Genomic DNA, 25,423 nt, shown 5'->3' with positions numbered 1-25,423 from the left:
ATTTTTAAATAGCTCGTTTCAATTATAGTTCATATAAATTTGCTTAGTATTTAAACCAATCCAGTATCCTTTTATATTGATTAAAGCCCCAATGTGTAATGTTTGACCACTAGATGGCACTCTAGTGTCCGGTACGAGCGAGGCACAGTGCTTCATGGCACAACGTAGCAGCCGGATGTGGATAAACGTGGCGCCGATCTAAGTGGGGATAAATGAAAAACAAATATCTTAATCTATGTTTTTTTAATAAAATTAACATTGGTATGATAGTTAATGTATTCTTGCCTAATATTCAATGTTTTTTTTGTACCACTAGGGAGCGCTAAATAGTACATACTGTCTCTTTAATCGCAGCCACGACGACTGTTTCAATGATCAAACACAAAAAAGGCAGAAAGAGACATTATTAAAAAAAATAATTAAAAGATTTCTATTTTATCATAAAAGTACTTTGTAAAAGTTTGGACCCGGTTCGTGTGAACTTCCTGGATACAAATGTCCAGATCACGTGAGATAAAAATATCTCGTCATATCTCGCGCGACTTGGCCTCAGTCCCTGCTCTATCAGCGGAAGAAAAACTTGACGATTTCTTTGCATTTGAAACGTGTGAAGAAACCTTATAAAAAGATGTCAACAAGGGTGAGTTAATCCCTAAATTATAATTAAAATAATACCACATATGTTGAAAATAAAAATAGTCCGTTCAAACTTATTGTGGCCAGAAAAAAGTACTTGTCATTCAAAAGTTGGCAACCCGGAAAAGCAAAATCTTATGACCGCTTTCCAAGCTAGCACATTTTTGCTCGATAATTTTAATGTCTTTAATTGTCCTGAAACTGCCCAATAAATAACAATTGTTGTGTCTGCTTCTATAAAAAGCAAGTTTAACAACTCTACAACACTTAACTCGGCGGATATGACTTGGAACTGTTTACGTCAGCAGCCTTTTTCAAGCGCTCTCTGTACAAATGTCAACAAATCACAGTGTTTTCCTTTTATTCACGATTTAAGTACAATATGGCCGTTCTTTGGGTTTAGTCTCTTCAGTTATGAAATAATAGTCACGATTTTACATTGCTAGAAGTGTGTTGGGTTTAATTTTAGTAGCATATTGTAATCAAGTCAAGTTATGTTTATTTGTGACGCCCTCAATCACAAGAAGTCTTAAAAAGCTACACAGACTATTACAGACGATTATGTCACCATCACCTGATCTAAAACCTAAATGAGGGCAAGGAAAAACTCAAAACTTCTGGATAAGGAAAATGAAGAAACCTTGAGAAGGGAATGCACATGAGGTAAACCCCCTTCCTGTTGGACCAGGCTGCAATGGATGAAATGAAATGAACTGCATTTATATAGCGCTTTTCAAGTCAAGACTTCCCAAAGCGCTTTACATTGTGCTTCACATTTCCCAATAGCGACCGTGTAGCCATGTAAGGCGCTAACCTGCTTATTGGGGGTATTAGGGGTTCAGTGTATTACCCAAGGACACTTCGACATCTAACACGGACGAGCCGGGAACTTCGAACTGGGATCCCTTGATCCCAAGACGAGCGCTCTACCTCCTGAGCTACTGCCGCTGGATCAAGAAACAACTTTTGGATTAATTGACTTGAAATCATCAACACTTTTTTTCTGTAGTTTTTTTAAACCCTCGTGGCGTTCGGGTACATATTTGACATTTTCACATTTTTCTTTCAAAGAAAGGAGAATTGAAAAGAAAACGCATGGGAGCTCAAATTGCCGCTTGGTTGTGAAAACATGTTGATAATCGAAATGGCTGTGATTTTATCTGTTATTGCATTTGGAAGCCAACCACATACTGTATTATACACAAAGTGTTGATGTAAATTATTTGGACGTATGGACATCCATTAGGATTTATCGTCTTTGATATATCATAAACATGGTTTATTTCAATACATTTTCCAGGGTTTCGATTTTTTTCTTCAGTGCTCTGGTGCCAATTTTATACTCTCCTCCTTCTTTCTTTACTTATTTTCTTCCCTTCTCTTTCCCTGTTTTCTTCCTATCTACCTTACTGCCGTCTCGTCCCAATTCATTCCTTCCTTCATTGTTTCCTCCTTTCCTCCCTTACCTCCTTCCTTCCTACTATCATTCATTCTCTTCCATTTTTCTATTTCAGGCCTTCTTTCATTCTTTCCCTGCTTATTTCCTTCCTTCCTTTCTCCCTTAATCCTTCTCTTCCATTGCTAAATTTCATTCCTTCATTTCTTCCCTTCTTCTTTCTCTTGCGTTCTTCTATTTTGTCCCTTCCTTCCTTTTTTTCTTTACTTCTTTCATACTCCTTTTTCATCACTTCTATCCCTTCCCTTCTTTTATTTACTGCCTTCCTTCTCTTCCTCTCTTCTTTTATGTAATGCTTTCCTTTTCTTCCTTCTTTAATATCATGCCTGCTTTCTTTTTTTTCTTCCTCCATCCCTCTAGCCACCCTTCCCTTCCTAATTTCCTGACATATATATTGATTTTGCAAAGCCCTCTGTTCATTAAAACGGCCAGTTACAGGCACTTTTAAGTTCATGCGCAACTGCGTTGCATGAGCTTATAACACACTAGTGTGTTGGAAAAAAAAAGAAAATCAGTCTTTAACCACTCTGTCTTTTTTTTTTTAGCTGATGCAAGCGGCAAAATGCCCGACAGAAAAATTGTCCCTGACCAACTGTGCGGTTGTCAATGAAAAGGAGCCGCAAATTGAGGAGTAAGTTCATTTAAATCATCTCAGTTTGCCGTCACGCGTTGTGATGATTTTTGTTTTGCTTTTTTATTGCTGTGAAAAAATTATGGTGGAATATAAGATTATTTTGTTTCCTTTGTTTTTAGTTTTTTTATCCATTATGGAGATAACAAAACTTCTGTTTTTGATCATACTTCTGAGAGAAACCTCATTAACTTAATGTCATTATTGCCTGTCCCATTCAGACATGTGACTGTCCGCAACCTCACCCACAAGTATGTGTTCACCTTGAAGACGCACCCTAACGTCAATATTGGCACCATCGCCTTCAGTCTCCCACAGGTATAACCTAGGATGGGGCTTAGCAACAAGCCGCTCTTAGGGGGGTCTTTAACTCCTTGGTGCTTTTTCAATATTGTTTGATGATGGGAAATTATATGGTTTCTGCAGGAGAACATAAATCACACAAAAATAATTTTCCAATGAATATGGATAGATGCGTTATGTGTTTCCGTGTAAGGCTCATATAAAGCTTTTAATTATTGCGGTTTGCTAACCCTAGGTCTGAGGAGTTTTGACGCCTTGCCACTAGAGGTTGCTCTTGCCAAGGCTTCTAATCACAATGACCATTTTCGGCTCATTGCAGTCTTAACTCATTTTAAAATCAGAGATTAGATATTGTGAATGCTAGTTTCTTTTCAAAATGTACATTAATTTGTTTATTTATTTTTTTACCTTCATCATGTTTTAAAAAAAAATCCATGATATTAATTTGTGTGTGTGTGTGTGAGTGAGCTCACTCTTGCTTGTTGCTTCTGCCTCCTTTTAACTTGGCCTCCTATTTGTGCATCTTAAACCTGGGCCACAGTCTGCGCAACAGCTCGCAGGTACTCTAACCTTTTCCTTCTTCTATTCATCCTCTCGCAGACTTGCTATCTGCTTTTAATGCTCCTAACTGTACTGTGTTGTGCTTTTATAGCGATGGAATGTCAATCTTGTGTTTTGTTCTTCCTCCATCTAGAGAAAATGGGCAGGTCTATCGATTGGACAAGAAGTGGAAGGTGAGCTGTTAAATAAGATGCATGAAATTTAAAAAGGACAATTACCACACATATTTGTTAAATTTCATTTGGAATTGTGCTGCTCTTTTTATTGTATGACCCCTGTCAACTTGGGGGCAGAGCTCTCATTAGCCATTTTTTTTTTTTCAATACAGAGCTATTTTCACTTTTAGTACGGCACTCTTTAGTAGTAAAGTACTGAGAAGTGAATAATTTCTGAGCTATAATCAAGGACATTTGTGCTGCGCAGTCTCCAACTACAAGTTTGACAAGTCCAAGCAATGCATCAGCTCCATGACGTTGGAGATCGACTTCCTGCAGAAAAAAATAGCCGACAGCAACCCCTACGACTCGGACGCGATGGCCAACGAGTTCATTCAGCAGTTCAACCAGCAGGCCTTCACCACCCACCAGCAGGTAGCAGGCACTCGACCACTGAGTTGGACAAACAATGCTTATTCGGATATAGTAATATTATAATTGCCAATTGTTATTTTCTTGTTCATATTTATCATAGACAAAAACAAATGGAAACACACGTGTACACTGCTTTTCTCTATATCTACATGTATTTCTTGTTTTTTTGTGTGATTTTCGCAGATGGTATTTAAGTTTGGCGATAAGCCATTTGACGTGCGAGTGAAAGATATGGAGGGGATGGACCCCAGCATCCTAAAAGGCAACCAGGGTTTGCTCAAAAGACCAAAGGTGGCATTCAACCCTCCTGTGTGTTTACAATGGCGCTACACAGTCATTAATTATAATTTTATGTCTTGCCTTTAGATTGAGATTGGCTTGTTGTTGCCAAACAGTCAGGTTATCTTTGAGAAGGCGGAGAGTTCTTCCATGACGCTTATTGGTGAGACCGTTTTTGCTATTTTACAGTTTTTTTAGGAACCGTTCAAAATATTCCAGTGTGCATTGTTATATCATACAACGACAAGGAGTACCGTACTGTATTTCCTCCACTTGATGCCTGATGGAATGACAGTCCTCTATTTGGCCACAAGGGGCCGCCGTGCTCACATTTTTACTAATCGCTTCAGAGGTTTCAGTAGTTTTGTACCTTTAATGGCGGCATATTACACAAGTCAAGCTGAGTCTTAATTTCAAGTCATTACATGTGCTAAGTGAGTCGTAAATCAATTCGTACAATGTTTTGCAGTTGCAACACAAGCAGGTGGTAATTATCTGAAAACAAATGGCGCACTCGGTCTAAAATGCAAATCCTCAATTGTAATCAGGCAAGAATTGTCAAGACATGTGTTTTAGGCCAGAGTCAGAGGCACGCAAAGCTAAAACTGTCCAAAATCAGTCAGCGTTTGTAAAAAAAATGGAAAAAAAAAATAGAAATGAGAGTTTGGGTTTACAGGGAAATCCAAGACCAGAGAATCTCGCCAATCCATCATCAGCCCGGACTGGAACTTTGAAAGGATGGGAATTGGCGGACTTGACAAGGAGTTTTCTGACATCTTCCGCCGAGCTTTCGCCTCGCGGGTTTTTCCTCCAGACATCGTGGAACAAATGGGTGAGTTTCCAGTCACTGCGCCATCTACTGCTTGGGCATGCACATGACAGCAAATTGGGAGAAATCATCTTGCATATGTGTACACAGACACCAACAAACGTTTATTTAATTTATTTGAAGTGTACTATCTCCTGTCTACCCAAGATTATAATGAGATGTCAAATCCATTCATGCTGCGCATTACTGCTTAAATCCAAACGAGGGGGTTTAAAGTGAATGTGTCATCTGTCGTAATTGGCGAGTTGCACGCAAGTTAGCGTCTGATGTGTGTCACTTGATTTGCAATGCTTTCTTTTACTTTATGACTCATGCGTGGTTCTTCCTGATACATCAGTCCTCAAGACTTGTGAAGACCTGTTCTCAAAAGTGAACCCTCAGCAATTTGCTCATAACTTTTTGCAAAAGTGTCAATTTTGCACATTTTTCTGTGCAACTCTTGCATTAATAATAAGTGTTGATATGTCCATTCCAAATGAATATACATCTATATTTAATAACAGATACAATAATAATAAAGTCCAAATATATAATATGATACAATAAATACATATATATGTGTTTTGGGAAAGAAGCAATTGATATAATTGTCAAAATATTTTCTAAATCTATTATTAGTATTGGCTGAGCCAAAAGGAATTTTAATAAATATTAGCATTAGGCAATTAAAACAATCCAACTTTCAATAACTGGTCTAATTTCAAGTGAATAAACTTGAAGGGACAATTTATTTAAATTATCAGATATTTTTTAAAGTAAGGATGTTCAGCACACTATTTGTCATACCAATGCTGAACTTTTGTGTATTCACCAAACTAGCTAACAGATTCTCATATCACTGGTACATAAAATTCCCTTCCCCCACCAAAATGACAGATATTTTAAATACCATTAAATGTCAATATATTCCCTTAAACCTCTTCATTGACTTTTAGTTTCTAGTTGTGATTGTCAAACGCCTACTCGATGGACCACTGTCGCGAGTACAGAGACCCTACAAGGGCTCCCATCCTAAAATCAAGACAAGTGAAAGAGCATTGTTCCATTTATAGAATTTTAAAGAGTGTAAAATAATACAAACTTTTCCATTCTCGTCTAATCTTTTTAGGCATTTGAAGTCATTTTAACACCGATCTAAATCTTAAACATTCACTAATATTTCCATCTGAATAAAACGTATCAAGTCATTGATACTACTGAATGACCGTTTTCTGTATTTAGGGTCCAAATATTAACTAATTTACTACCATTGACAGCCATATAAGTCAAAGTTAAATTTGATTTTGATTAAGTGGCTGAAGTGGGAAGTGTGCAACCGTACACACAAGTAGGTCTTTGTTTGCACTGGGACTCAAACCCTTACGCTAGCGGTAAAATTGGGCCCAAAAAATCCTTCTGGTATTAAAGCCCAATTAACCCGATCCTGACAAATGAACTTGATTTGAGGGACTGATCCCGAAGCGAACCCGATTTTTCATACTTTATTTTTCCCTTCTCAAGGATTTTTCATTTTCTTCATGCTGAGATTTTTGAGTTTTTCCTTGCCTTCATGTAGGTTTTAGATCAGGGGATGGTGTCATAATAGTCTAGTTTGTAAGTCTGTGGTCTGTGCAGCCCATTGAGACTCTTAGTGATCAAGGGCTAGACAAATAAACATGATTTGACTTGAGGTTTTTGAGTTGTTTCTTGACCTCATGTAGGTTTTAGATCAGGGGATGGTGTCATAATAGTCTGTATTTTGCAATAGTCTGTGGTTTGTGCAGTCCTTTGAGACTCCTTGTGATTAAGGACTATACAAATAAACATGACTTGATTTGACTTGAGGAGAAAGAAGGGTGCTCTCTGAGTGCATGGAGAGGGGACTGAATCCATTGCATGGATCCGCCACAAAGAAAAAGAAACGAAGAATGAACAGTGAATAAAAAAAAAAAAAGGAGGAGAGAAAAAAAGCCCGGCGAGAACGTAATGATTGATATTTAAGGCTTACCTGACCTAACCTGAATTTCGCACCAGGCTTGGGCTTAAGATCGTACCTCTACCCTCAACACCACAGTACACACATACACGTACGGACATTTTAAATGTTGACCTTTGTCTGAGCGCTGATGCACAGCAGTCGGCCTTTAGCTTTGTCCAGCTGGCGGCTGTTGTCAGATGCCAGGTCCTGATACCCTGCCCCGTTAAAGGTAAAAATCTAGTTGGCCTGAATGGCGAGGAGAGGTGCTGACAACTTCGCTGCACACATTTTGTGTGTGAGGATTGCTTTAAGATGGAGTTTGACTCCCGTTGAAGTTGCATGGCCTACGCATTGAAGACAACTTCCCACCTGGCCGCTCCTCCCTCCCCCGGCAGTCAGCCGTAAATGGCAGCTCCGATGCTTATCAGCAGGCCTCTCAATTAGCCCAAATGTCATTGCGCAGGTGCAATTTGCCGCCATGAAAGCCACTCTGTCCACTGGGGTGCCACGTCACATGAATTTTTGCTCATAAGCTTCAGTTCAGAAGACTACAACACTAAATGCCAGAGTACTCATCTCTTGGGTATTCACTGATTGCAATTACTTGGGTTGTCTGATATCACTTTTTTCAGACCGATACGGACTTTTGAGCATTGCATGGGGAGTGACATAACTGGTACAAAAAATTGATCATGAAGAAATTCCTTTGAAGGAGCTGAATGGAACTGTAAAACTTTTTTACTTGCGACCCCCATCTCCTGGAAGATGACTTGTGTCAGCTCTTTCATGATGCACGTGCAAGTACATTAATCTATTAGACATGCTCAAATAAACCTCTTTCTTTCATTTTCTTGGGGTTTGGGTTGGCTTTTGGACTTTACTTTAAGCAGCCGCGTCTTACTTTCACCGTTTTCAGGCTACACTAACAAATAGGGAAAAGAAATGCCCAGACGAGCATTGCATCAAAGTCCACCACTTCAGAAATGTTTTGACAGTATATTTTGGACTCATATGTTTTATTACATAATTTTGCCTCAATAACAACTTCCTTGCCAAGACCTAAATCTCATACATATTGCAATATCAGCTATATTGCCCAGTCCAGGTCAAATCTCTGGAGAAACCCTGTTTACTCGTTTATCCAGGCTGCAAGCACGTGAAAGGCATCCTCCTGTACGGCCCGCCTGGCTGTGGAAAAACGCTGATGGCGCGGCAGATCGGCAAGATGCTCAACGCTCGCGAGCCCAAAATAGTCAACGGCCCCGAGATCCTCAACAAGTATGTGGGCGAGTCGGAGGCCAACGTACGCAAGCTGTTTGCCGACGCTGAGGATGAGCAGAAAAGGGTGAGGGCCACCTTAGGCAATCCAGTTTCTCATCTTTGTACCCATCCGCTTTGGGAACGTATAAGACGAACGATCACACTCCTTTTTAGAATTCAATCTTTTACTTGGTTTGTTTGAATGAGTTGGGCAAATTGAACAGACAGAATGCATTCACTGATTCAAATTCCACTGACGATATTTATTTGAACTCAGAAAAAGTAATCTCAAGGAGTGGACAGATCTGCCCTTTAAGTGGAGCGAAATGATGATTAGTCTTCACTTACTCGCAGTGTGTGTAATTGGAGGGCCCGGGCAGTGGTGGTCCGTTTGGATAGCGAGACACTCACGTCGACCCTCCATCTTCACCACCTAATGAGGCATTTTTTTGACTCGTCCCCACGCGCACACACAGCTGCTTAAATGCTGCACTGACAGCTGTGTGGACGAAGGGGAAATCCCCCTCAGCTTGATGAAGGACGTTAGAATCAATCGTGACATTTCATAATTCAGGCGCAATACAAGGGAACTTTCTCTGAGGCTTCTCAAAATGCAGACATATTAAAGGCCAATTTATCCAGTCAGTGAGCATCTGTAAAGATATTTTAAAGAAAAAAACTGTTTCTTTCTTTAGCTGGGTGCCAATAGCGGCCTCCACATCATCATCCTGGACGAGATCGATGCCATCTGCAAACAGCGCGGGAGCATGGCAGGCAGCACGGGCGTGCACGACACCGTGGTCAACCAGTTACTCTCCAAGATGGATGGCGTGGAACAGCTCAACAACATCCTGGTCATTGGTAACCTGCTAAATCTAAAACTTGGGGACGTCAAAAGACTTGCATTAACAGCATTTTGTGGGATTTTTGTGCCCAATATCAAATTCTTGAGTAGGTTGTGAAGCATCATTTAGTAATTATTTGCCAAAAATCTATAAATCCCGTGTGTGTTAGGGCAGCATTGAACCAAAAAAAGCATTTCAAAGGTACACTATGTAAAATCTGACCAGTAGATGTCGCTCTATTGTGTGAGTAATGAGTGCCAGAAAGCAAAAGGAAGAATACAAACTGTGGAAACTCAGTGACCAAACTGCACCATTTTTGCAAGCCTTTTATAAGGTTTTTGTTTTCATGTGGTAACCCAAACAAAATCTCTCAACCTATGAGTATTTGATAAAATGTACCTTTATGTGATGGGTTTTATACTGTTTTTTTTACCACGAGAAGGTACTAAATTTTACGCAATGATCCTTTTTTATTTTACCATATGTTTAACCTATTTTCTAGTAATATAAGAATAACCTTTGTCATACTTTTAAGAAATATTCCTCTTTTTTTTACTATAACGGTATCGTATTATATCCAGACTATCATTCTAATAACTAAAGAAAATGCCCCCTTAACTATGATGAAAGTATGTGTCAAATTAGCCAAGTAATAAAAATCAACTTAAAATTTGCTAAATAATGTGCTGATAAGATAAAGTATCAAAAAAATAAAATGCTTTAAATGAAAAGGGAAAATCTGTCATATCAGACAATTTTGCTCATTTTAAGCAATGTTTTCTTTTATTTTCCTTGGAAAATAATATTTTCTTTTCATAAAACAAGCCTTACGAGACTTAAATCAAGCTATAACGGTTCTGTACGCTGTCTGTACCCTCAGGTATGACCAACAGACCAGACCTCATTGACGAGGCTTTGTTGCGACCAGGAAGGCTGGAAGTCAAAATGGAAATTGGTAAGCGCATTCAATATAAAGGGACACGGAGATGCAAAAACCTTTTTTTATTTCGCGCTTCCAGGTCTGCCAGATGAGAGAGGTCGCGTCCAGATCCTGAACATCCACACGGCAAAGATGCGGCAGTTTAAGCTGCTTGCTGGCGACGTGGACGTTAAGGAGCTCGCTGTGGAGACCAAAAACTACAGCGGGGCAGAACTGGAAGGCCTGGTCAGGGCAGCACAGTCCACTGCCATGAACAGACATATCAAGGTCAGCTAGCAGGCAATTCACTGTAGATATACCATATTTTCTAAATTATAATGCGCACCTAAAAATTCCAAATTGGCCAGGAATTTTAAGTGCGCCTTATAATAGGTGGATACGATTGGAATTGCATAGAGTATTTACAGGTCTGCATTACTCCATAAGTGTATTTGAGTAATTGACTGATTTGAATCCTTAGTCGTGGCTGTGTGGGCACTGACACTATACCACTAGAGCACCAGTGGTACAGCTAAAGACCAGGCATAAAAGCTTTTAATTATGACACAATTTTTACTCACAGAGCCAGAAACACTGATTTGAGTAGTGCATTCTGATAGGTTAAACACTCTCGACTTCTTCACCAGTGCCTCAATAACGTTGCAAAAGACAGAATCAGATTATGGAAAGTCTTGCAACAAAATACTAAACAAGCTCTTTTACGTATGTATACATATTCAATTCATTTTCGTATGTCATCTGTACCACTAGTGGTAAAGTGTCGATGCCCTCACCACCGCAATCCGGGTTTTATTCCCCAAGTTTAATCAACCAATTAATCATTGCACTTTTATATGCCGTAAATGTATAAAGAGCCTATTGGTTGTCAACAAATAAACAAGGTAGCTCTTACTGTATTCTGTAGCTCTTACTATAGTATCAATTATATGCACCTCATAGTCCAGTGCACCTTATGTATGACAAGACTTTTTTCACCTTGTAGTGCAGAAAATACAGTAATTATCTTTTTGTACCGGTAAAGACAAATTAACTTGATACAGCTGCATGACAGATGATATTAGCAAAATATAACGAACAATATTGTTTTTTTTTTAAAGCCCCTCAAAAGTTGAACTAATTAAAAAAATTACATAATAAGGTGTAGATTGACAGGTATGAATGATTGTTTTCTGATGGAGCTATGTGTGTACCATCTTGATAATCAATGTGAAGTTCAAGTCTACACAGCTGACAAAACACTTGAGTATAAACACACACGCCCGTTTAGAGTGTGGCAGATATTAGCAGGCGTTGACATACGATTGACCAGACGTCTGGAGCCGCTTGTGAGGATTTATTCTTCCCGGGTGTCTTCTTCGTGTGACCTTTGCTCTCCGTGTAGCTGAATTGTGTGCGACTCACCGGTATGTGTTAGGCCAGCAACACGGTGGAGGTTAACATTGATACGGCGGAGAAGCTACAGGTCAGCAGACTGGACTTTATGGCCTCTCTCAACAATGACATCAAACCAGTAGGTTGTTTTTTAAAAAAAAAAACATAAGAACACGCAGTGCAATAATACACCAACTTTGAATCAATCGTCTTCTGCAGGCATTCGGCACCAACCAGGAAGACTACGCCAGCTACATCATGAACGGGATCATCCGCTGGGGCGACCCTGTGTCCGCGGTGCTGGAGGACGGGGAGCTCCTGGTGCAGCAGACCAAAAACAGCGAACACACACCGTTGGTGTCAGTGTTGTTGGAGGGTAGCGTGTTCATACATACAAATACAAGCACGCTCGGCGTCAAGCCGTCACAGACGCCTGTTTTTATTGTATGGTGCAGGTCCACCCAACAGCGGGAAGACTGCTTTGGCAGCTAAGATCGCCGAAGACTCCCAGTTTCCTTTCATCAAAATCTGCTCGCCTGATAAGATGATCGGACATTCGGAGATCGCCAAGTGTCAGGCCATTAAAAAGGTTATTAATGTGGCGGATTTATCATGTCAGGGAAACTATGAGTGAAAATAATTTAATTATTCTTTTAAATAAGAAAAATCATCCTAATTCTTTAATTTGTTGAACTGAATAATCTTTTGTTTTAATTTAATTTCGAACATGCACGTATGTGCATTTTATTGTTGTTTCAACTGGATACTTGTGCACAACACTGGAGATACTAGTATGCTTAATGTAATTATTTTCAACCCCAAAACAATCACAGAAAATTAAAAAAAATGTTTTCTTACACTACAAACCAATTTTATTTATTTTTGTATTGCATGAAATTAATGATTATTTGTAGGGATAAGCCAGTAGCAGTATAAGGCATCTGTACTAGGGACAGTGGTTCTTATTCGTACCAGTGGTCCTCTTTTCCTCTATTGATCAGAAAATACAAATGAAAGAAATATAATTGCTATTTAATATGTAATATTAAAGAAAAAATGTCTGGGTTTTAAATACTTTTTTTAAATATAGTAAATTTTGAACGTTTTCTTATATTTTAATGAATTTTTTGATGCACTCAGATGAAATTGATTTCCCGGGTCACACTTAATCTTCATTATATTAACCTCATGTGAACAATTTTGAGGGGATTTTTTGTTTTATGCATTTGAGTTAGGAAGACTGTGATTCATATTTTCCAATAACTTTTCAATCTTAAAATTCATAATTAATAATTCATAATTTAATTGTTGGCATGGTATAATGGCCTCAATTACTTACATACCTATTATGTGATAATTGCCTTATGTGCTGTAAGGCCTTTATCACATGCAATATAATTTTGAAATTCTGTATATTTTTAGTAATGTTGCCTGCAAATTCCTCAGACCTTAGTAAGTCCAATATTGCATGACAATTCTGTACACAGTAAGGCCACTATAGCACCGAAAAATGTTTTGAATGAATTATTCGCTAATTTGTGATTTTTTTTTTTCTATGCGGTATCAAAACGAATTAATTGCTGATTAAAAAAAAACATAACTGAGCGTTTTTGTTTTAAAAACAGTTTTTAGCCTTTTTCACAAATAACAATTATTGACGGTAATGACATTTTCGCGTGAGGTAAATTCATAAGTGCACCTCGTGCCTTTTGTCCATGGATATTGAATTGTTGATTGTGCGTTCTCTTATGGGTTCAGATTTTCGAGGACGCATACAAATCTCAACTAAGCTGTGTTGTGGTGGACGACATTGAGCGCTTGCTAGGTACGCGAACCGCCGCAAAAGATTTTAAAGATTCCGATCTGCTATTTTATGTTTCCTCCCTTTTCCTGTTACCAGACTTTGTGCCCATTGGTCCACGGTTTTCCAACTTGGTGCTGCAGGCTCTGCTGGTCCTTCTCAAGAAGGCCCCTCCCAAGGTAACGCTTCAGAGTGCCAGTCCGTGGGCGGCAGAAAGAGGGCACCAGATCACGCGTGCGCCAGCGGGGGCCTGGTTTGGCTGCGAGTGGCATGAGAGCCGCAGTTGTGCGAGGAGACGCTTGTTAGCATTCGTTGTGCTCTTTGTGAATGGTGCGGCAGAGAGCCTTCCCCTCGCTCTGGTTGCGCCCGCAGCCCGTTGCCCGGTTTGTGAATGAGCGAATGGTGTGCTGTATAGCCCGCATGTGCATGAGAAGCGCCAGGCCCAGCGGGGCGCCTGGGGCCAGGGGGAGGCCGGGGCGACACGGAAGAGAATGGGCTCTGTGAGAGAACCGGGACCTGGCAGCGCTGCCGCCTGTGTGGCACCTCATCTGCATGCAGCGTCGCAACCCCCTACGCCACAGGGGTGCAGCCGGCGGCCATAATCCGCCTGTCTGCTCACCATTTTCCTGCCGCTTCTTCTCCTGGTCCTCCTCCAGCTCGTCGGCTTAGCGCAGCTACAATTATTTTCTTTCTTCTTGGCTCATGTTTGTCTGGCGCCTCGCTGTCGTCCTCGCGTCATTCACCCTCGCTCGCCCGTGTTCTCAGCTCTGCTTCACACGTCCGGCAACGGGTCCTCAGCCATTTTGGGCTCAAAAATCACTTTCTGTTAATAATTAAAAAAAAAAATTATTCACCCTATCAAGATTATTTTGACTTTTTCATCCAAAATCATCCACAAATCTTTTAATACAAAAAGTACATTGTATATTTAAATTATTGGGTTGGTTTCAGTAAGCACAGTTAACAAAGATTTCAACAAATGAAATATTTTGGTTTTAAGGAGGACAAATTAAACGTTTTCTTTACAATTGGATGTAATACTTCCTAGAGGTAAGATCGGGCCTAAAAGAATCCAGCCCAACCCAACCTTCAGATGTCAAAGCCTGAACCAGCCCAAGCCCGACTAATTACATTAATTTAGGGGTTTGAGCTTGAAGAAAACCCAAATTTTCATATTTTATTTCTAAGGACCCCGGAGAAGGAAGAAAGAGTGATTTTTGGCTGACTTCACCAATACAGTAACTTTCAGTAACTTTTACAGTAACTTTGACCAATCACACGCACCGACAAGTGTGGATGCTGCGTGGCTCTTCCGCAAGGAAAAAGAGACAGACCAATGACAGTGGATAATTTATAAAAAAGTCAACACGAGAGAAACCTGTGTCGGGCCCAAGATTTTGATTGGTCGGGTTTGGCCTCTGGACAAAGAGATAGGCGGGCCTGGGCCTGGTCCGTTCTGAATTATTTTAGGCCTGATCTTACCTCTGCTCAATACACAGTTAAAAAAACTAAGCAGTTTGCCCCACTGATTGGCTATTTTGCTAATTTATTATTTGTTATTTTGTAATTTAAACATGTTCTCCTTATGTTATCACTATTGACATAGATAAGATAACCCATTCATTTTCGGTAATATTTCTCTTATTTCGATTTGTATTTATTTTTTAATTAAAATGATTTATTTTACAAAACTATATAAATTTGAATCAAAATACAACAAATGAAGCTTTAAATGAGGAAAACTATTTGCCATCTACTATATTAATCAGTATTGGTCATTTTTTACTATTTCAACTTATTTCATTTTTTTTAAAAAAACACCTTAGATTCTAAAGGGTAGAATTATTTTAGCCAAATCATAAAAACAATACTTAATACTGTAAGTTATGTCAAACAATCTTCCTAATTTTCTCATATTTGAAATGATCAAAACAAAAGCTTAGCCATGGTTGATCAACTTTAATGTAGGTGTCCCACAATCAAATATGAAAATGCGCAAGTGCTCTCCTCGTCCACAAGCGATGTCATCACAAGACAACTTTCTTTCAGGGCCGCAAGCTGCTGATCATTGGCACCAGCAGTCGCAAAGACGTCCTCAAGGAAATGGAGATGCTCAACTCCTTCAGCACTACTATCCATATTCCTAACATATCCAGCGGCAAGCAACTGGTGGAGGCCCTGGAGGTGTGACACACACTCTCACGCACATATGACATTTTTAGGTGTAGAAAACCTTTCATTTTCCTCCTTAGCTGCTGGGAAGCTTCCAGGAGAAGGAGAGGGCAGTCATCGCCAACGCCGTCATGGGTCAGAGCCTCTGGATCGGCATCAAGAAATTAATCATGCTCATCGAAATGGCTACCCAGGTATGATTATCTTTTTGGTAAAATAATTGGGAAAAAACAAAAAAGACAATCGAACAGCTGATGTTTATTTGAAGGCGGATTGCGTGCTGACTCCTTTGAAACATCAGTTTGAATAGAATTGGTTATTTCTGAAGACAGGCACTTCCCCCCCGCTGCAAGTGTGTTGTCCTCATTTATGCAATCGCATTACCTCAGTAGACCTTTGGGGATTTTCCCTGTACAAAGATTTAGATTGTTGCAGGTCATCGGTCACATTAATAGTGGAAAGCATTTTTAAATGATTTCTCATTGGTGTCGTTTATATGACAAAAACCTGGCACTTGAAAAGGGGGGTGCAGATTTTTTTTAATACGCACTAAACGTACACGTTTGGCGCTTGAGTATATTATGGTCTTAAATTATAGTCAATAAAAACTGATAGTGATAAAGTTAACGGCCGAGGTTGCTCGCCAAGGACGTCGGCGTCCCAACCTTCGCATTTGTGTCAGGCGTCTCCCCCAACACATCTGGTCGCCAGAGCGGCCGATCGCAAACCGCCATGTGTTGATTCCAATAAGAAATTAATGCAGCTTCGCCAAAATATTTGTTGCGGACGCTTCGAGATCACCAATGGCGCGCATACTTGACAACATGCGACAGCCCAAAAGGCAATACTGAGGGAAAAGTCCCCCAAGCACTGTTGTGTACTCCAGGGTAGCGTGGGGGACATCCAGATTTAACCGACATATGCCTTTAATTCGCCAGGACCCGGGGCCCTCCTGGAGGTTTGTCATACGGCACTCAGGAGCTTGTGGTTTGAACCTTGAGTTGTGTTTTTAAAAAATATATTTTTAATTATTTTTTTGAGCATTCCTTTATGAAATATTTAAAATTGGTTTCACCATAAGGATTTACTACTCGCGATGCTTCAGAGGTCCAGGGGTTACTAACTATTTCTCCCTCCCCTTACATCTCGGCTAATGAAATTTTATAGTCAAGCGGTATCAATGAGAGAAAATTATCCTTAAGACCAGTGGTTAGCAACCACCGGACAGGTGCCGGGCCGTGGGTTGTTTGGAATTGGGCTGTACAGAAAGAGAATACATTTACTTTATTTTTTGGGGGTATTTATTTTTGAATTCATGCATTGTTTGCACTTCAAAAACACCTCAAAGTTCGGGTGCGCGTTGTACTTATACTGTATTAAACCATTGACTGTTCAGCTGACAAATATCGCCGATTTTATTTGCTCAGCATAGGATGCAATGGGAATCGAACCCAGATCGCGGCGGTGAGAGCCAAATCCTTACCACAAAGCCAGGGTTTTCCGACATGGTGCCGGCGGGCACCAGGGGCCCCCCTAAGGACAGCAGAGGTGGCTGCGGACTTGTTCTGAAAATAGCTCACCAGTGCTGGGTCACTGTTATTCTCTTTTAGAATTATATTTTATAGTAGTTGGATTAGTCTATTTAACCCTTCCTCTAATAATTAACCTGGTAATAACAAATGAACAACAGTTGAGTACCATACAGTAACATAAGTTATTTAGAAATGCATATCAAACTGGGTGACCTTTGCGCTAATAAGTAACAGAAAGAAGCTTCAAAAAGGTTAGGGATGGCAAAGGACATTTTATCTCATAATAACACTTTTGTTACTCACAGTCTCACATTGTACAACGTTTTAATGGAGCAATATGGGAAAGAGTTCAGCCAAATCAACATTGTACAACATAGTTTCGTGGGTAAAAATAGTGTGATGATGAGATAAACTCTAATGCCTTTTCCTATGTCATCTAGATCCCAGATAGCTCAGTGATTACACAGTGGATTCGGGCTTTTTATTATTATTAATTTTATTGTCAGTATTATGATTTTTTATTATTAGTTTTGTTATTATTGCCCGTGGCCGTGAGACTATAGTCGGACATTAAACCAGTCCATGGTACAGAAAAGGTTGCCAATCACTGCCAAGGTAAAAATGTACGGTAATGTTGACTATATTTACACAGCCTGGATCTCATATAATTGCTTCAGGGCGCCTCGCCGTGGCCATATTTTGCACCATCAACCATTACGTCACAAACCCGCATGCATTGAGACTCGCCGTGAACAAGATCACATATGTTGCCACGGCAACAGGAGGCAGGCGAACAACTGCATGATTCTTGGAGGTCGAGGACCACTTGCTCAGTTTCTTTTTTGTGTGTTTCGTAGATGGATGCCGACTACAGAGTTAGCAAGTTCTTGAGTCTGCTGCGAGACGAGGGCGCGTAAGTGTTTTGGAGCGGGGTCAACCTGGGTTCAGTTTCACTGGAGTTGTAAAAATACATAGAGGTACAGTACAGGGGTGTACTGTACCTCTATGTACACCCCTGTACTGTAGCTCTATGTACAGAAATACTGAACTTCACTTTAGTTTTTATTTCCAGAAGTTAACTAATCATCCATAAACTCATTGAAATTTTTTTTTTTTACTTAAATTACTTGGAAATCATTCATGTAACCATGTTTAGAATCTGAACCCTGACATGCTGCAAAGAATTGAGGGTTTAGTTGTACCAAGATGATAACCAAAAACTCCTTTTTCAAATACCATATTTTTACATTTACAATACAGAGCATTTTAACCCATATTTGATGGCTGATGTAAATGTTAGCAGAGCTGCCAAATGTTAATAATCTTAGTTAACTGTGTCAGTTTATGGCAAACTACAAAATGCACATAAGCTAGGAAAACTACTACAACCGTTGACAAAAATCAAGAAATGTTATTTTTTTCTATTAAAAATGTTTATTTGTTTCAAATAAGATGATTATTCTAAAATGTAAGTAAATCTGTTCATACCAAATTTGTACTATAGTTAAGCGCTACTTTATTGGTTGTAGTCATTTTCTGAAGTGATAACATTCAGGGTTCGCACGGGTGCTTGAAGTTCTTGAAAAATCTTGAATTTTAATTTGGTGTTTTTGAAGGTTTTTCATTTGCCTCAATTTTGGGCGAAGTGCTTGTGAATGCTTGGAATTGTTGTTTCTCATCAAATCTGCTTAAAATGATGCCGACCCTGCTCCATGCTGGCTCTACTAGCACATTTCTTCCGTTGTGATTCACGGCAGCTAGCATTAGTTTGTAAGGCATTGTCCTATGAAGCACCCAAGAGGGGACACAAGCTAGCTACACCTAAACAGGGCACTATGAATTGTGTATTAGCGCAGGATTACTTATCAATTACAGACTTTATGAGCCATGCAAAAAATTAAGGTAGTATTTCCCAGTGGACAAATGTAGCTGCTACTGAAAAACTAAGCTATATATCATTTTTTCCCAACAGCTAAATGGGAAGAGTTTTGCCTTAAAAACAATTTAATCGTGATCGATTCAAAGGTCTAAAAATCGTATGTTTTGATAAATGCACACGCAATATTGAAAATCACATATGGTGGCTCTGCAAAATACTTCATTCACAGTTTTGTTTTTAATGGTGCTGGACAAACTTAATGATTTACTTTTTGTTAATAAAGCTCTCAACTCTTCAGGATTTGTTTTCTTACACTCAATTGTGCTGTGATTTTGGCCTCCGAACTTGGATATCAATGTGATATTGTATTCCTATCAAAAGCCGGGTCTTGTATGATCTCTATGTTGCCTATTTCTCCCCTCAGACTGGGTTCCTCGTTTGTGCCATTGTAGAAGGGCTTCAGCCCAAAAAAAAAAAGGCTCATCAACAGGTAAGAAGGCAGAAAAAGAGCTTGATCTTGCACATAACTCAAGTGCAAGTCTGAGCGATTTGTATTCTCTGTTGTTGACAGAATGTGATTGCGACTTAAGATAATGTTTAATCAATCAACTTGTTTGCCTCTAGATACAGATGGACGTCCTTCTGTCTTTACGCCTCCCTCACACGCCACAAAAATGTAGTGTGGACGAGGGATGTGTGCCGGTATATGTATTTGTGAATGATCAGTGATGTTTTTTTGTTTGTAAAGTAAGAAAAAGAAGTTTGTACACCTGATCATTCCACACAACTGTATTACGCTGAATATTCAACTTTTATGTTGATTAAATTAATCTTTTGTAAAAATTCTTATCAAGGCAATTTTTGTTACCAGGGTACAGTTGTACTTCTTTATACAAGCACCACTAGACACGAGAATTTTGATACACAGATTGCTCGCTTTACTAAAGAAAATCCAGGTCACAGGCAGTCATAGAGGACTGCCATCAGCTAGGTTCAGTTTATGCATGCACCTACCGCCATCAGCCACCTGATTCCACGCTCTTTGTTATACCTGTAGATTATCTTTATTCCGCAAAAAAACTCGTTTTAATAGCATCTTTTTAAATCACATCTCCTTTTTGTGACGTTTTGTGGCCTTAGCAATGAGTTCCGTAAAGGGAAACCGTAAGATGTCTGGAGAAAAAGAGCAAGACATAAAAGAAAACCCAAGCGCGGTGTTTGTGTGAGTGACCAATAGAAGTACAATTGGAAATCAACGAGTGCCAATCACAAATCTGCGGAAGAATTTACGCAGCGCTTCACTGTACAATTTCTGAGGGAGGTTATATTCCTGTTGCAGAAAAACTGCACAGAGGAGGACCAACCAGATACGTTCGAGAGGTGCTGGCTAAGTGGGAGGAACCTTTTGCTTTTGTTGGGAAAAAAACTACAAAAAGTGGCAAGTGGTTGTGCAACAGCTCCCTTTAATCACACTTGCCTTATGCATTTCCCTAACAAGTAGAAACTGAGACAAATCTCCTTGAATACGTTTTATCATTATTATTTTCTCTGTTTTCAAAAGAGCTGTAGAAAGTAGTAGTGTTGCGAGTCCAGCTGAAACAGCAAAATAAATTGATGAATAAAAACGCAAACAGGCAAAACAAATTGTGCTGTAAAAATAATGTGTCTTCACGTTTATTTAAAGCTACAGTAACTTTGGTTTTAAGTGTAAACTAAGTGCTTACTTATCATCAAAAGTCGTGTACCGCACTCCTCATCACGCAAACATATTTGCTCCTGCGACTCCCTCATAATGAACTCGCGTTTCACTTAGTTAATATAATTTATGTCATTACTGTTTTTATATTTAATTACTATTTGAATGTGTTTGTCATGATCAGAAAAATGAAAATTATAGCTATTTAAAGTTCACTTTCATCCTTTTGGGAGGTTGGGAAACGGACCAATTAGTTTTTATTTTATATCGGGAAAATTTGCTCCTTACACGAGCAATTTGAACAACGAGCACGATCCCGGAACAAATCAAACTTGTATGTAGAGGTACCACTGTATTTGTTCTTGCACAGTGTGAGTCAACATGATGTGTATCTGAAGCAAAACAAACACCACAATATTGTTCAAATATATAATCTTGGTTCAGTCATACATATATATACATTGTATAATAAATAATATTTATAAAAACAAAACATTTCCGATAATAATCAACGATCAAGAGGGAACTATTCACTTTTACAACATTTGTACAAAACTTTGGATACAGCGGGTGGGGGAAGAGCCAGGGACAGGAGTTCTTTGTGTGTAGGAAAATGCTAAGCTAAGCTAGCGCTTATGTCAGCTACATTTGCTCCACTACGTTGAATACATGTCTGCTAACCCTCCAGGTCCATACCCCCTCCTCTACCGTTTATGCCCAAAAAATACAATCATTCTTTAGATTCTCCACCCCTGCCCCAAATGTGTTTTTTGGGGTAAAATCTGCCTACAAACTAGTATAATGCTACTTCGCTATGTCAAGCTTAACAAGTATTTTGATAATTGTTGCCATTTATCTGTTCATGAGGTTTGTTCTTTTTCATATGACAGCCAGTTAATATGACTTTATTGACAAATTGTAATGCAGGGGTGTCAAACAAATTTTAGCTCGGGGACCACATGGTAGAAAATACACTCACGGGGTCTGGACTAATTGATTAAAGAGATAAAAAGAAAGGGAGAGAGAGAGCTAGAGAGACACATGGAGAGAAAAAAAGGTGGAAAGAGAGGGGAGAGAGAGAGAGGGAGGGAGAAAACATAGAGAAAGAAAGCAAAAGAGATACAGAGAATGATGGCCAAAGAGACAAAAAGAAGGGACAGTGAAAGAGAGAAACAATGTGAGAGAAAGAAAGAGGAGAAAAAGAAGAGTGTTAGAGTAATGGAGAAATATATTAAAATAGATAAATATGGACAGAGTGATAAACACAAAAAAAGAGAGAAAGGGATAGAGAAAAGAGAAAATAGTGAAAAAGAGGGGGGGAAAGAGACAGATAAAATATTGAGACAGATACAAGTGAAAGGAAGAAAGTGAATACAGAGAGACTGAGAGGGAAAGAGTAGAAGAAGAAGACAGAGGGAAAGAGATAAATACAGCTTCAGTTGCCTTGTAAGTGGCGCCTAGCTTTGGCGAGATCAAGCGGACATATTTAAAACTGCAGCTAGTTTTTCTCTTTGAGCTTAAAACCCTTAGTAGGCCCGATCGTCCCTCGGGCCGCACGTTGACACCCCTGATCCAATGCATACCAAAAGATGGCTGCATAGCAACAGGCATTACTTCTGCAAGGCACTGTATGTTTGCTTCTTTTGCTCGCACCACAGCACTCCTATGTCTTCAAGCAACCAGCTTAGCTGTAAGCTCAACAGAAATGATGCAATTCTTTCCAGAATGGAATTTAGCAATGTCGGGCTAAAACATAGCCTTGTTTGCGCGTGACATGAGCTTGCCTGTTCGCACACACGTTCCCTCCTGCATACCTGCAGTCCCGGCCCAATGCTAGCATGTCAGTAACGCAGGGGTCGTAAAAGTCGAGCCACGCTAGCTTCTCTCTTCCGCTCAGTAGTTTCAAAGACCCGCAGTCCTGGTCAGTAGTTAACACGGTGAAGCCGGCTTTCCCAGGCCACCTGATCAAGTCAGCTTTTTAAAAATGCTTTAAGTTGTTTTATTTTTAGAAAGCAATCCTCGGACATCACTCACAAAAATTGATTTTGTCTGGCTTCGGGGTGAATTTTCATGATGAATCTTAAATGCAAAGTAATAAATATGGCCAACTAAACGTTTTTGACCAATACCAAAACTCTACCTGCAGTCATGTAACCTCCACAGTTTTTTGATTTTCTTTTTTAATATTTCTGAATGTTTTTACATTATATTACGGATGTTCACATGTTGCTGTGCTGAGTGTCTGCAAATGCCGAGTGAGGCAGGCAATTCTCTTGCCTCGTGGGGATAGTGAGGCAAAGAATTCTGATTTGGTGCACAACTAAGCCCCAAACAATAGAATTAGTCATAGAAGAGCAAGTCAAACCATCAGGGATTTTGTTTTCTCGTAGCATTGACTTTTTTCATCATAGAAGCTTACCCATCAATTGAAAGTAGCAGCACATTGTCTTAATGTATATATTAAGGTAAGACAATAAAGTGTTTATTTCTGTGCTACAGTTTACACACAGCTTCTTGCTATACTGATCAAACCATCTTTGTAAATCTGTGCCTCAGTAGACGCGAACGTCACCGCACCTCACCGGTACTGGTGGACGCTGGAAGGTCAACTCAAAAGATTCGAGTGCATCATAGATTCATCTTGAAATTTCACCAGAAAGTGCAATGCCCTATTCATGAGTACCAAGAAAAACAACTGGAGTGCACAGATAAGTGTGGTGTTGCTTACAGTTCCAGTCAATATTCTTGTGCTGTTTGTATTTTACTGCATTCATGGGTTACTGTACACATTGCTGGCACGGAGGGGAAATAAATAAAGACATTGGGGAAGGTGAAGATCAAGAGCGTCCACCAGGTCAGGGTACAGAGCAGGATGGGCGGTGTGTGCAGTAAATAGGACGCCGTGCAAGGATAAGAAGGGGTTCGGACGGCACTTGCAGTCCAGTCCGCCCGCACCTGCGTCTCGCGTTCACTTACAAGTGTGCACGTCATAAACACGCATGCACTCCTGGCAGCTGACGTAGCAGCACCAGTGGAAGATGCAGTGGCACTTCTCCTTGCGCTTCTCAGTCCGGGTGTTGTGTCCACGGCCGCAGCACAGCAGGTCGCAGCCCTCGATGCCGTGCGACGACACGTTGCAGCCGCGGTCTCGCGTCCCGAAGGAGCCGGTTTCCTGGTTGGGCTCGCAGAAGTTGGGCGAGCCCTCGTAGTAGACCAGGTCCCGCTCGGTAGGGTGCTTGAAGAAAGCGTACTTGACGCGCAGGGTCTCTACCCAACCGCGGGACTCCCTGTGCTTCTCAACCACCATCTCGGAAGCGCTGTCGTACTTGTCCTTCAGGTAGTCGCCCAGCATGCGGAAGTCGGGCTGCGCCCACCAGCACGTCTTCACCTCGCAGCTCCCCGACAGGCCGTGACACTTGCAGCGGAGATGCATGTGGTCCAGGATGGTCTAAATGACACACAACACGGCATTGTTTGAATGTCAATGCAGTGATACCGCTCTGGAAAGGAGATGGAATCTGAGATAGAAACATTCCAAACCCTGCGGTCATGCATACTTGAAACAGGAACAAAAGTTTCACTGAACCGCATAGAAAATACTGTTACTGTACGGTACTCAAATTCGTTTGGTATCAATGTTTTGTGAGGTAATTAGTTATTAAAACTAATTTGGAAACTAGATAGCTTTTCCACTTTTGGAGCCGTTTTTACCGTAAAGTGAACCATCGTCTCGCCAGAAGTTACGTTCCATAAAGAACGAGTCTATGGCAGAAACCTTTTCTTTTTTTTTTATTAATTACATATATATATTTTTTTTGCATGTACGTAACATTTTGCAAGCTTTTCTACTTAGGTCAGGGGTCGGCAACCCAAAATATTAAAGGAGCCTTATTGAACGGGAAAAAAAACAAATTTGTCTGGAGCTGAAAAAAAAAAGCCTTATGAGCCTTATAATGAATGCAACGCCTCCTGTAATTATCTTTACGAACTAAAATAGCCCAATATCAAAATGACTCTCTTGGATGCAGCGCATCCTGAGAATGTCACCACCTTAAGTTTATCTTACAATATTAGTGAACTACAGTGTTTTTCATTGGTTTTATAAGATTGAAGAAATGCAATAGAGAAATCCAATTTTTGATGTCATTTTTATTTTGAAGATACGATAAGATAACAAAATGTAGTGTGCATAGTGAGCCTTTTGAAAAGCCATATGAAATCTAATACAATTTAAGTTTGATGTCTGTGCAAATGTCAAACAAGAGATTGCACGGGTAAAACAGCAGCATCCTCTTCTCTCTTTTGATATTACATCTACGCACCCACCCTTGGGTCTGAGCAACACAACACATAATATTAAAATATATTCTGACAAAAATCAAGTCCCTTAAAAATAACTATTTTGTGACTAAAAAGTGCCTATGTCAGGATTGTATTCTTACCCGGTTAATGTGACTTCTGTGTTGAAATTAGGGCTGTTGCGTAAGGTTGAGTTGTAATGTTATGCTGCCCCTTTAAAAGCATCGAAGCTTGCGCTACACTAGGCTCCAACACAGGAAACCCAGGAGAGAGGACAACAACCAGAGGAGAGGCGTGCCGAAGTAGCTGAAATGTAATATTTATCTTATGCATTTTTAGAGTGTTCAAAAATGTTTAAAGTGTTTGAGTTACGGTTTTCTTCTTAA

General features: G+C 39.9%; 2 protein-coding genes across 2 annotated transcripts in view; one reads left to right on the top strand and one right to left on the bottom strand.

Annotated features, from left to right (window-relative positions):
• Positions 1–538: 538 nt before the first annotated feature.
• LOC148347675 (vesicle-fusing ATPase-like) lies at positions 539–19,887 on the top strand. Its single transcript, XM_088324001.1, has 22 exons — positions 539–640; positions 2,638–2,723; positions 2,945–3,041; positions 3,721–3,760; positions 4,011–4,177; positions 4,361–4,468; positions 4,544–4,619; positions 5,133–5,288; positions 8,388–8,587; positions 9,198–9,363; positions 10,228–10,302; positions 10,367–10,554; positions 11,702–11,797; positions 11,878–12,034; positions 12,114–12,247; positions 13,417–13,483; positions 13,559–13,638; positions 15,509–15,643; positions 15,712–15,825; positions 18,021–18,076; positions 19,467–19,532; positions 19,667–19,887. Exons 1-21 carry the CDS (start codon positions 629–631, stop codon positions 19,492–19,494), a joined length of 2,238 nt encoding a protein of 745 aa, XP_088180127.1. The 5' UTR covers positions 539–628; the 3' UTR covers positions 19,495–19,532; positions 19,667–19,887.
• Positions 19,888–21,221: 1,334 nt separating this feature from the next.
• Positions 21,222–25,423, bottom strand: part of wnt3 (wingless-type MMTV integration site family, member 3) — a 40,572-nt gene continuing 36,370 nt past the window's right edge. Inside the window, exon 4 of the mRNA XM_088324002.1 lies at positions 21,222–24,186. Coding sequence (XP_088180128.1) covers positions 23,707–24,186 — 480 coding nt within the window. The 3' untranslated portion in view covers positions 21,222–23,706. The remainder of the gene's footprint in view (positions 24,187–25,423) is intronic.

This window comes from Urocampus carinirostris, chromosome 19 (assembly GCF_059441175.1).
Source record: "Urocampus carinirostris isolate Australia breed hairy pipefish chromosome 19, RoL_Ucar_1.0, whole genome shotgun sequence".
Taxonomy (NCBI): domain Eukaryota; kingdom Metazoa; phylum Chordata; class Actinopteri; order Syngnathiformes; family Syngnathidae; genus Urocampus; species Urocampus carinirostris.
The sequence above is the reverse complement of the archived record's forward strand: the minus strand, read 5'-3'. Positions and strand labels throughout refer to the sequence as shown.